The following is a 12,824-nucleotide window of genomic DNA, read 5'->3' as shown; positions in this document are numbered from 1 at the left end:
CTCTGAAGGAGACAACCCCAGCCTAGGTGCCCAACAGCCTGACCAGGCATATGGGCTCTAGCTCAATGGGACTGGCCCTGTAGCTCAGTGGTTAGACCACTTGCTTTGCATGCAGAAAGTCTCGGCTTCAACCCACAGTGACATCTGCAGATAGGACTGACAGGGAGCTGCTGCCAGTCTGTGCGGACGACACTGAACTGGATGAACTCCTGACTCCCAACTTGCAGAGAATTTATGCAGAATATACTCATCATATGACTCAAGGGATTAACAACCTTGCAAATATGGTATGGTTAGAATAACAGGTTTATGCATGCTAATGATATGCTGCATTCAAATGGGACTTAAGCTTAATGAATAAAGCTAGTACTGTACCAACCCATATCAGGAGCTAATGATGCAACAGAGCCTAACCTGTTATTCAAAACCCGCTTGGTGTGAGCAGGTTTAAGAAAGAACACCCTCCTTTTCCTTTCGCTCTCCAAACAAGGGAGAAAACACAAACTCTGCATCCCACCCCCACTTTCCACAGGTCACATAGATCTTTCTGGTATCGCCTTAACGAAAGCAAACAGGAGCAGCCTGCCTAGCAGCCAAGCAATGGTGGGATTTTGCTTTCCTTTTGGTGTTTCCCAGGATAGGGAAATCCAAATAAACTCTACAAAAAAGGTGGGTGGGTTTTGGTTGAGGGCAACATCATGTGAATGATGGCTGGAAATGTTGGACTCAAGGCAGCCTCACATTCACAGTGATGGTAGACACAGAGCAGATTGTTGTTTTTTTTGCTTAACTGATTTTTCACAGTAAGGGGACATCCAGATTAGATTTTCAAAAATGCAGCCTGGAATTTTGATAATGTCATGTGGGTGCCTGAAAAAAAATCCACACCGTTGTATGCATGAGCAGCGCCAATTTCATAATAAACTCCCATCTGGAACCAGCTTGTAAAACCTAAATTCCTAATGAAATAATAAGCCAGTTGAGAAAAAGTTCCATTATGGGGGAAAGGGCATACAAAGCATGATGCTCCAGGCTTGTCCACACAGGAGCATAATGTGCATTGGAACCTGCCTGTACCCCAATTAAAGTAGGGGTATCCATATGGTGTTCTCATTTTCCAAGTGACATTTCACACCTTGAAATTTGAAGTTTGATGATATGGGGGGCGTCTGGAAAGGCCGGCAAATGTGAAATGAAGGTGCTTCCTGCATGTGTGTTTGTGATTTAAACTCCAGATTCAAGGTTGTTATTTTTCTGTACAGAGGAGATTGCAAAATCAGTTAAGAGGAAACAGAAAAAGGTATTGAAAGGGGGGTATTTTGCTTGGGAAAAGAGGCAATTTTGTATCCAATTTGGACACAAATTTGCCAATTGCTCCCCATAAATGCTCCAGTCCCTGTAATGTTATGAGGAAATAATGAGTTCAGAAACTTAATTGTTTCCCTCAAAATGTCTAATTTGGCCCTAAACCACCACAAGCAGCAATTATATTGTGTTTGGCATCAAACTAGTGAGCACCATCAGGGTTACTGAAGCTATTTTGGTACGGTAAGTGGAATTTAATTTTGTGCCTCTGGCATCTTGCTGTATGCTCAGCAATATAATATTGACAATATTGGCAGTTGATGGTCAATGTTCACCAGAACACAGGTTTCAATTTCATTTTAAATATGGGTAACATTACAGTAAGGTAAGTAAGGGGTGGGAACATACCATAGGCCTAAATTATTATTATTATTACCACAATTATTACTACCACAATTTACCTGACAATTGCTATGTTCCATTAATCCAGCAGATGTCTCCAGAGACTATGGTTTAAATTTTCCACACACACCCGCCATAATCCTGCTATAGCTTGCTGGGGCTGATGGGAGTTTTAGTCCAGAATATCTGGAGGGCACCAGGTTGGCAAAGGTTGATTGAGAAATCATTCCACCATCCTATTAGTTTAACCATTTTACAAGAACTGTGCCATTGTTAATGCCCACTTGCCCGTACTTTCAGCGAAACGTGGCCTGCATTTTCTGCATCATTTCTCACGTGGAAAAAAAATGGAGGGCCTTCCAATGGATCTGCAGTATTATTCAATCATACAGTAAATGAGAAAGCAGCAAAACCACAAACCTCTCCTGATAGAAAATGGCCCTGGGGAGGAAGGCACCAGAATTACCCAACCTCTTCTGAAGATTGAGTCAATTGAGGGCATGTTGTCTGCTGGCTGTGTTCCATGTTCCCTCTCTTGTGACACATTGTGGTCTGGATTGGATGCCTTTATTTGTAGGGAGATTTCAAGTGGGCGCTCCAGTCTTGTGGAAGAATTTGAAGAGCCATTTGGTCCCCTTTATCAGTTCTATAAATCGGAGATAGTTTAAATTTTCTTCAAATTATGAGCTCATAAATTTTACAGTGCAGATCCGGTGGCAGTGAGGTGTGCCTCCAGTCCTAAAAACACAACCCTGCTCCCAGTTCCCTAGAAAACAAGTTCCAGTGAGATCCATGCCTATTGCTTAGTATAAAATGCAAGGTGTCTGAAGGGCAGGATCCAATGTCATGTTCTGCAGGATACCCTATTCCGCAGTATGAATTCACATATGAAAAGACTGGAAGTTTTTTAAACATTCGTTTGATCCCTCTACAATAGAGCTTTGGCCTCGAATCACATCGAAGACTGACAGAACGGAACAGCTGCCGGTTCTTCCATCCTGTCCCTCATGCAGCTGGCAGCTTCTCAAGATGCCTAAAGCCCTTCCCTTCTTCTTAGGACTGTGTGGCAGAGGGCAGGCGGCTCTTTGCTGGGAAGCTGCCCACATGGTTAGTTAGTTCAGCAATGTCGAAATGGTTCCCAACAACACATACCACTGTGCAGTACAGTGTGGTTACTTCAGGCACCCCTGTGAGAGAAAGCATGGCTTCCTGGTTCTGTTCCAAGATCTTCTGCTAGCAGAGGGGCCAAGTAAGCCACTTCCCTTTAGACTTTGCAAGGAGGCGGGGGGGGGGAATCCCAGAACCAGGGAATATCTGGGAAAAAATCACAGGGAAGGACAGTCAACATACAGGCTACCATCAAGATCCATGCCTGCCCAAGAGCAAATGAAGCGATGACAGTTCCCTGCATAAAATATCATAGAGAGCAAGGTGTGGGAACGTTTTGGTCTGGTGGGCCAGAACTTTATCTCTCCACACCTCATGGCCATCTTTGATAGGTGGGTGGGGCTACCCACCTGCCCACTATCTGACATATTTGTGACATAAGGTGACTAGTAAGTGAGGAGTCCTGGCAAGATTGGACTCTGTGCTCCTCTGCTGATCAGCAGAGTGTTCTGTCTTGCTCTCTGTGGTGGGCTGATTCACCAGCAGAATTGAACAGCAGGATGCTGGCTCATTTTACCATATGTGGTGGACATGCCCTAAGATAAAAGGCTTCTGGGAAATGATTTATAATGAATTGAAAAAGATTTTTAAAAACACATTTTTGAAGAAACCGGAAGCCTTTTTACTTGGAATAGTTGGGGAAGAAATTCCCAAGGATGATGTTCATTTGTTTATGTATGCCACCACAGCTGCTAGGATCCTAATAGCAAAATACTGGAAAAAAGAGGAATTGCCTTCGATGCAGGAATGGCAAATGAAAATGATGGACTATATGGAATTGGCAGAATTGACAGGAAGACTCCGGGACCAAACAAATGACAAAGTTTTAAAAGATTGGAAGAAATTTAAAATATATATAGGGAATGTATTTGACAATTAGACTTTGAACATCCAGGAAAATAAAGAAGTTAAGGCAATAGGGAAATAATAGAAGATTGAAAGTGAGAAATTTTGGTAGATGATATAAAGATGAAATTTCGAAGTGTTAAAGGGATTATATGATGGGTAAGAAAGATGATTTAGAAACTGCTACAGAAGTTTATAAAAATGAAAATCAGATAGTAGGGAATTGGGGAAGCCTGAAGACAATGAATATTAAAATGGATTGGAGATGATATATATTTTTTGTTATATGTTGTTTGATTTTTGTATTTTTGTATTTTGATACTTTTTTTGTATTTGTATTCTTGTATTCTGTATTTTTTCTTTGATGTGTGTTGATAAAACGTTTAATAAAAAATATATTAAAAAAAAAAGAATTGAACAAATGCATGAGCTGCAAGAGATATTGGCTGTTGCACTCCTCTCCTAATCCTCCCACTGGATTGCTGGTGTGAGCTAATCCATGGTTTGACTTGGTGTGACATCCAAACCCAGACTTCTGGTGTGCCTAACTCCAGACAAATAATGAGCCGTAACCAAGGTCTGCTCTTGGGTTTAGTGATTGTGCGTTGTTTGGAGGAGGGAGGCAACTCAATGGATGCTGTTTCTTTTCTGGAGACCTGCACCCTTATGTGTTTGTGTTAAGCATTGGTTTGAAGTGTGAACCAGCTCAGCCACAAGATCACTAGCTGGCCTTTGCCATGTCAGCATTTGCTCAGGCCCCACCAGCAACATTCATATAATAGGACTCACCCTTTTTCATTTTAGGATAGTTGTGAAGATGAATGAGCTAATTCATATAAAGTGCTCCGAACACTCCAAAAGAGCTATATATAAATGTTTATGTCATCATCGGTGAGTCAGAAGACAGCACAGCCTAGATTTACTTAGAAGGAGAGACTGGATTATATGCCAAATGTGAGGCATCACAACAAAAACTGCAAAATAATGTTAATAGATTATAACAAAAGGTCCAGTCTATAATATTGCACACACTGCATTTCTTCTTACACATGTATTATATAATCATCATGTAAAGAATGCAAGAATGGCCTCCAATGAAAAGTGAGATTATGTAAGGCGGTGGTTTTCAACCAGTGTGCCGTGGTACCCTGGGGTGCCTTGAATGGTGGTCAGGGATGCCGCAGGCCTCTGCCTCTCCCTCCCTCCCTCCCTCCCTCCCTCCCTCCCTCCCTCCCTCCTCAGATGCCCTCTCATGTCCCTGCCTCCCAAAGGTTTGCGTGGCTGTTTGTTGCAGCATCCCTGGCTACAAGCTCCCCAGGTGAATGGTGCCTCTGGGGCTAGCTAAGGGGTGCTGGAGAAACTAAGCAAGTGGGTGAGGGAGGCCAACCAGCCTGTCCATCAGCTCTTGCTGTTGGGAATGGTCAGACAAGTGGGAGACTGGGCAGGCAGGCAAGCAGGCTTCTGGGGCTCAGAGTGCATTTCCCCACAGGGGAGCTGCAGAAAGAAGGAATTGGTCAAAGGAGCTGTGGACTCAAAAAGGTTTTAAACCTCTGGTGAAAGGAGTGGAGAACCTGTTGATGTTGTTGGACAGCAACTCCTATCAGCTCCAGCCAATGGTCAGGGGTGATGGGAGAGGTGATGCTACAGCATCTAGAGAGCTACAAGCTTGGGCCTGTGAGGTTTGATTTGTGTGACCGACAGGCGCATTAAGACTCTGTTGGGCACACATCCATGACCCTATAACATTGGTGTTATAATTGTTACTATTATTTGGCTGTGTCTATCAGGCGCTAAAGAGCTTCCCTATTGCTATTGGTCCCAAAGTGAATACGATCTTGGTGCTATTTTTAAATAAACTGTAATCTATAACCCATTACAAGCATCGGGAATTTTGCCAAGCGCTTCAAAGCTCTCCCTAAGGTCCTCAGTGAAAACAATAGAACCGTTTGACAAGAAGAGAGGATATGAATGAGAGGCTCCAAGCTAGGACTGTATTTTGTCTTCCTTAAAAGCTAAGAGGATATTTGGCGTTTTGATCAGAGGAAACTTTTATTTAGGTTTTTGCATTATTTGTTCAGATGTACTTATTTAGTTATTTGCTGAGAAAGCCACATGCACGCTATTTTAAAAGGGCCCCCAGCTATGTCAGTGTTTTGGGCTCAGATGAAAATATATAATGTAGAGAGACTCCCAAACTAACCAATGGCAAACGCTGGCAAGCTGCTGCATTTCATGGATGATTGACATGTCGGAGAGGGAGAGATGTGGATTAGGTCTCTCAACTGAAAATAATGGAAGAGCTGTCATAGGCTGAGGGGCTCTGCATGGAATAAGGATTAAGGATTCCTATACCTGTAAGCAGTGAGAGATTTTATATTCTTGGGTTCCATGATCACTGCAGATGGTGACAGCAGTCACAAAATTAAAAGACACCTGCTTCTTGGGAGAAAAGCAATGACAAACCTAGACAGCATCTTAAAAAGCAGAGACATCACCTTGCCGACAAAGGTCCGTATAGTTCAAGCTACGGTTTTCCCAGTAGTGATGTATGGAAGTGAGAGCTGGATGATTTTGAATTATGGTGCTGGAGGAGACTCTTGAGAGTCCCATGGACTGCAAGAAGATCAAACCTATCCATTCTGAAGGAAATCAGCCCTGAGTGCTCTCTGGAAGGACAGATTCTGAAGCTGAGGCTCCAATACTTTGGCCACCTCATGAGAAGAGAAGACTCCCTGGAAAAGACCCTGATGCTGGGAAAGATTGAGGGCACTAGGAGAAGGGGTCGACAGAGGACGAGATGGTTGGACAGTGTTCTCAAAGCTACCAACGTGAGTCTGACCAAACTGCGGGAGGCAGTGGAAGACAGGAGTGCCTGGCATGCTCTGGTCCATGGGGTCACAAAGAGTCGGACACGACTAAACGACTCAACAACAACAACAACAACAACAACATACCTATAAGCAATTGCTGCGTTGGGCAAGATATAAGCAGAGCTTGTTTACACCAGCCCTGCAGTGCCCAAAGGAGCTAGGTTTCATTGCAATCTGACAAGTGGTCTTATGTTGAATTTAGGTCTCCTTCGCTTAGTCTTAGCCATTTCTAAGGAGCTCAGAGTCTTATCCTCTCAATCACCCCATGAAGCAGGATAGGCCAAGAAAAGCCACTGGTCCAAAATCACCTCATGAAATCATTTGTAAGGTCATTCCACAGGGTTGAAGGTCAGGCCCAAATGTATCATTAATGCAAAGTATGGGGGGGATGGGTTTGTTTCCTAGACAGCGTTGGACCGAAGCCTTGAAGTTATGAGGAGCAGCCATCAAGATCCAAACAATAAGTCTGGGCAAGAGGAGGCTCTGCAGACTTTTACAAATAACTCAGCACAAGATTTGATATTTTCTTTTAAAAATGAAGCCACTTCTACTCATATCCAAGCCACCAAAACAGTTCAGCACTGTGGAATGGTAGGACAGGGGTTCTCCTGGTAGAGATACACATTTCTAGAAATGCCCCTTTCTTTGGGGTTGATAGAGGAAGGACACCAGCAGGAGGCCAGACTCAGGGCTGCTTCACATATTAGACCTGTAGGTTTCTCAGTGTACATCTTTGTGACAACCCTATCATTGTAGGGATGAAAATTCATCTGGTACACATTATAATGTGAATCTACTTACCTGGTGCTTTCTGAACCGTTACCAAAACCTTCCAAACAGAGCTTCCATTAGAAATTAGCATTTCCCTGAATTTTGCAATGCAGTTCCCCGAAAGGTGCATATTAGTGGAATGTATGCACAAAATTGCATCATATTATAGGAAATTACTTGCCAAAATGTGTATAACTGTGCTGAATTGTGTACAAAAAAATATGTTTCTTAAGAGACATGAGCACAAATATGCATACAAATTTTCATGTCGACTTATCAAGAGGTGGTGTGTGGCAGCAGGAGTGTTGGTTGGGCTCCGTTGCCACATACTTGCCATGCCTCTCTAAGCAGTTAGGACCCACTATGTTGGGAAGCCGTGAGAGCAATAGAGCCGCACCTATACTACCTTAGAGGCCGCTACTACTCCTTAAATAGTTTTAAGAGAGTTTGGGGACTCCTGGATTTTATTAGAAGGCAACGGTCCACTTTACTCAAATATGAAGTGACACGCAGGCCGCCTGAAACTGAATCAGCACAGTGAATCTTCATGAAGCACCATGTTGTTCTTGTGTGGCATTTTGCCACACTGGCTGCCAGTCATCACATGACTTCCCCCACGCTGACATGAACACCAACATCAGTAACTTCTGACTTTTGGGGATGGGGTGGGGAATGTGTTTGCCATGACTTCACTTGGCAAGGTCCATCTGCAGCCATTGTGCAGATGCCAAAGGGAATATTTGCTGCTTCTGCTGTTGCTGCTGCTGCTGAGAGAACATGGGGGCGCTGTTGGAAAGGGAGGTGAATCGGCGTGAATTAGAACTTCCCTTCTCTAGTGTTGATGTTCAAGGCCTATTTGCTGACCCCCCCCCCCCAACATCCTTTCCCCTGACCTGGATTGGGCAGCTCAAAAATGGCCATGAGCTGAGTATGAAGAAGGAACAGCTGCTGGGACACTTTTGCTGTCTCAGGAAATCTGACAGCCCTGGGAGCCAGGCTGGTGGCTAATTTTAAACTCGTGCTCAGTGTATTTGTGTCTGTGGGAGTGCAATTTCCAGCCCCGCCGCAGCCCACACTGCGCCGAGCCGAAAAGGGACCCAGAGGGGGCTTCAGCCTCCCTTGGACTAAGGAAGGGGGCTTGGCTGTGGGGCGAAGAAGAAGAAGAAGAAGAAGAGGAAGAGGAGGGAGCCCAGTAAGCCAAGCCTGGCCGGAGTAGGCAACTAGCGGGGGAAGGGTCACCATGGAGCCCACTTCTGGCCAGGACGACAGCCAGAAGAAAAAGCAACAGAAGGAAAAGGCCAAGAAAGCAGTTCTGGAGCTTCCCCCCAGGCCTCTCCGCTCTCTATTCTGCCTCACCCTCCAGAACCCAGTGCGCAAGGCCTGCATCGCCATTGTGGAATGGAAGTATCCTTTGAGGAAAGCGGTGGGGTTGTCTCTAAGCTGGAGCCCAGCAGCAGCCATGCCTAGAGAGCGATTGCTGATACCTGGAGGAAGGGCTGGGAGATATTTGCTAGCGCTGAAACCCTCTTGTAAACCTCTAAGCTCTACCTAGCAGCTGTTACTTTTTATGACCGCCTTAAGAAGAGCTCGAAAGCAACTGATCGTGGCATTTATCTCTGTCACTGAGAGGCTCTCGGTGGGGGTGGTGCAGGGAAGAACTCAAGGGGGAAAGCACTGGTTCTGGTCTGTATTGCCAAGTGGATGTGTGTCTGTGAGTGTAAACCAGGAGTTTTTCTACTAACACAGTCCTGGTCCCTGACCATTAGAAATATAGTCCTGGAATCATTTATCTAACACAGTCATGGATGCAAATAATTGTATGGGTTTCAAAACGGAAATGGGGAGGTTTATGGTGGGTCTTTCATCTGGATCCTCAACTGGAGTACAATGAGTTCAGGAACAGCCTCCCCTCCCCATCTTGTATCTTTAAGTTTTCGACAGCTGAAGTCAATGAGTGTTAAGCAGGAAAGCCCTCCGCTCAAAGACCATTGATAATGTATCTGACATTTCTGGACAGGCTAGTTTTGCTTCAGGCTGAGGATCTAACAGCTTCATATATTTGATGTTAGGAAAGAATTTTCCCCAAGTCAGACTGGCTATTAACCTTGTGAGGATTTCTCTTCTCTTCTCTTCTCTTCTCTTCTCTTCTCTTCTCTTCTCTTCTCTTCTCTTCTCTTCTCTTCTCTTCCCTATCTTGATAATGGCATAGGCATCTCTGCTTTGTGGTTGCTTATTCTCTCCTGCTCTCTGCCTGTGACACACTATAACTTGGGGTGATGAAGATTAGCTTTAAGGAACAAATCACTAACCTGGTGGCAGCAAGCAAGCACTTGAGAAGTGCATTCTCAGCATAAAGCAGATTGAAGCCATTCCTGCAAGAATGTGCTTTAGATCAGTAGTGTGGGCAAGGATGACATGAGGACAGTGTCGTGTGAACAGCAACTGCATCCAGCACTAAATGTGCATTATCACATGGTGTGTACATGCCCAATGTGTAATGCTAGGTAATAGTTTTAGTAGTAAGAAAAGCATGAAGTTAATAGGACACTGATTTGGACACTTTTACAAGGGGGTGGACATTTGCAAGGGCTTGATCAAGGTAGTAGGAATGCCAATGCAGGAAGATGCTCTGAAATGCCTGTATTGAATCAGTATGTTCTAACATGTCGGAGTACACACAACACTCAAATCTCCATCTCTTCCATCACCACAGCTGCTCTTCTCTTTCCACCCACCAGTTGTTACGCCTCATCTCCATTGCTAACCTCATCTTGAAATGTGTTTGTGTATCGTGCACATTGTACTGAGTTTGTACATAATATTCAGTTGCTATCTTTACCTATTTGGTTGGTACATCATCACCTCTCTGAAAATTAGATCCTTCTCCTAAGTACATTCCTTGGTCCTGGCAAATGAAACTCTGAGCATGTTAAAATTTGGGGCTGGAAGTCTGTTGTAATCAAATCGAGCACTTCTACAGTAGAAATATGCTTTCTGGTTGCATGGAAATGTTTATTTTGGTGTTTCATATTTCATTGTTGCTTTGCCAAGGAATAGAAGTTTCTCTCTCTCTCTCTCTCTCTCTGCATTCCCTCCTACAAACCATTTGTTCACTTAGCACAACAGAAGTTTGTATTTCTTCTTGTGTTAAAGTGTATGCTGTTGCACAATGGGGATGGGACATAGCTCCATAGGAGAACATCTCATTTGCATGCAGAACATCCCTGGCTCTGGCATCTGCATGTAGGCCTGGGAGAGAGCTTGGTTGACGAACAGAATGCGTTCCGGGAGTTCGTTTGACTCCCAGAACCATTTGAAAACCAAGGCGCAGCTACTGATTGGCTGCAGGAGCTTCCTGCAGCCAATTGGAAGCCACGCTGGACGTTCGGCTTCTGAAAATAATTCAGAAACTGGAACACTCACTTCCAGTTTTCAATCATTTGAGAGCCGAAACACTCGGCAACTAAGCTGTTCGTCAACCAAGGTACGACTGTACTGGAGAGCCACTGCCAGTCAGTGTTGGTGTACTGAGCTAGATGAAGCAATAGTCTGTATAAGGCAGCTTCCTGTGCTCTCCCCTTCTTTCTCACTCTCTCTTTCTTTCTTTTCCTTTCTCTAAGCTCCATTTTGTGTGGTGCTGAACCTTTTAATTATAACCACAAAACATCCAAACCCAAGAACGTAGGAGTAGACTAACCTCTACTGCATATGCTGAACTCTACTACGTAATAATTAATGGCAATACATAGTGGACCCTTTTTTCTTTAGTTTTCAGGGATTCTCCAGGTAGTATCATTGTTTCTTTCCTTGGATAGATGATTGCTTCTATTTCCCGCTCATCCTTATGTAATAATAGCTTCTGTGGCTATGAAAACATGGTGTCCGCTGTGACCATTACCGCATGCTTTATCTTATAACACAATTCATACTCCTAGTGCTAAAGATCATTTGATTCTTCAGAATCAAAATAGCAGCTGCAGTAGAAGAGTCATATAATATAGTATGCCCAACTGCTGCATATGGAGAGTCTCCCCACCACCATCCTTTTTATTGCCCATTCTTGAGCATTTATTGTGCTCGCAATGGTATTGTGTGTGTGTGTGTGTGTGTGTGTGTGTTGCGACTATACACAATTCTACTTTCAATACTGTTTATGCCTACAAATGTTTCAGGGTGGCCATACTGCTTCATTTCCAAGGTCCCATAATTTCCTGCGGAAATCATGTAGCTTTTATACCACAAATATTCCAGGTTTGTTGCTGTTTTTCGGTCCCTTTTGTTGCTCCATAGTGCAAGAGTGCCCCACCAGATAGAAATGATGTGATAACAGTGGGGAAGCACTTCAGAACAACTAATAAAGCAGAATTATCTGTGGATAGTCCCGTATAAACCCACTACTAATGCGCCATTATTGCATCAATGACAAGTTGCACGATACACCCACAAAACATTTTAAATATGCTTATCTAAAGTGTACCTATTAAGTAAAGCATCTCCCTGCTCGTCATCTCTGCTGAAGCCTGAATGCAAGGTTGTTGTTGTTGCTGTTGTTGTTGTAGACCCCCCAAACACTTACGGTATAATGCTATGGCACCTGTAAGGGTGCCCCAGGGCCATGGGATAGATTGGGCCTGCTACTCTAATGCTGGAGACAGAATTCTGATGTTGGATCCTCTCTCCCTGCGGCTGCCGGATCTTCCATCAGACCTCAATGTCTGTTGGGCCCCAAAGGGTGTTGGGCCCCAAAGAGTGTGCCGATCAGCAGTTCGGATGTAGAGGATACAAACAAACAAACAAACAAACAAACATTTATACCCCGCCCATCAGACTAGGTTTCCCCAGCCACTCTGGGTGGCTCCCAACAGAATTAAAAGCACAATATAACACCAGGCATCAAAAACTTCCCAATACAGGGCTGCCTTCAGATGTCTTCTAAAAGTCAGATAGTTGCTTATTTCCTTGACATCTGACGGGAGGGCGTTCCACAGGGCGGGCACCACTACTGAGAAGGCCCTCTGTATGTAAACTAGGAATGGGCAAAGCATCAAAGGAGAATTCTACTGCAAAATATATATGCCTTTTCCAGGGCCACCCCAGTTCCCAAACAAGTCTTCAAATTGGGGGGAAATGTTGTCACACTCCTGAACATGAGTTAATCTCTACCTCCCTTTTCCCTCCTAGTGTGTCCAGTAAAGTTTGGGTTTTTGTTTTCAAATTAAAGCCCAGAAGTGGACGGAGGATTCCCCAGCATAGCTGCCAAGTTATCCCTTTTTTACAGGGATTTTCCCTTATGCTGAATAGGCTTCCTCGCGAGAAAAGCGAAAACTTGGCAGCTATGTTCCCCAGTCCCATGCTTCCACTCTGCTGGCAGAGCATAGGATAAAGTGGTTGAACTGCTTTCATATTTCACCACCACCTTATGATTGCAGCCTTAACAGCTGATGCACGGCAGTTTCTTGTCAT

The 12,824-nt window shown here is 44.2% G+C and overlaps 1 protein-coding gene across 2 annotated transcripts in view; it reads left to right on the top strand.

Moving 5' to 3' along the window:
• The first annotated feature begins 8,413 nt into the window (after positions 1-8,413).
• CACNA1S (calcium voltage-gated channel subunit alpha1 S) overlaps positions 8,414-12,824 on the top strand; it is a 65,461-nt gene continuing 61,050 nt past the window's right edge. For both annotated transcript variants that reach the window (XM_060277002.1, XM_035122301.2), the window contains exon 1: positions 8,414-8,765. In XM_060277002.1, coding sequence (XP_060132985.1) covers positions 8,602-8,765 — 164 coding nt within the window. In that variant the 5' untranslated portion in view covers positions 8,414-8,601. The remainder of the gene's footprint in view (positions 8,766-12,824) is intronic.

The sequence above is a fragment of the Zootoca vivipara genome, chromosome 7 (genome assembly GCF_963506605.1).
Source record: "Zootoca vivipara chromosome 7, rZooViv1.1, whole genome shotgun sequence".
NCBI lineage: Eukaryota > Metazoa > Chordata > Lepidosauria > Squamata > Lacertidae > Zootoca > Zootoca vivipara.
This window is presented reverse-complemented; position numbering and strand designations above follow the sequence as displayed.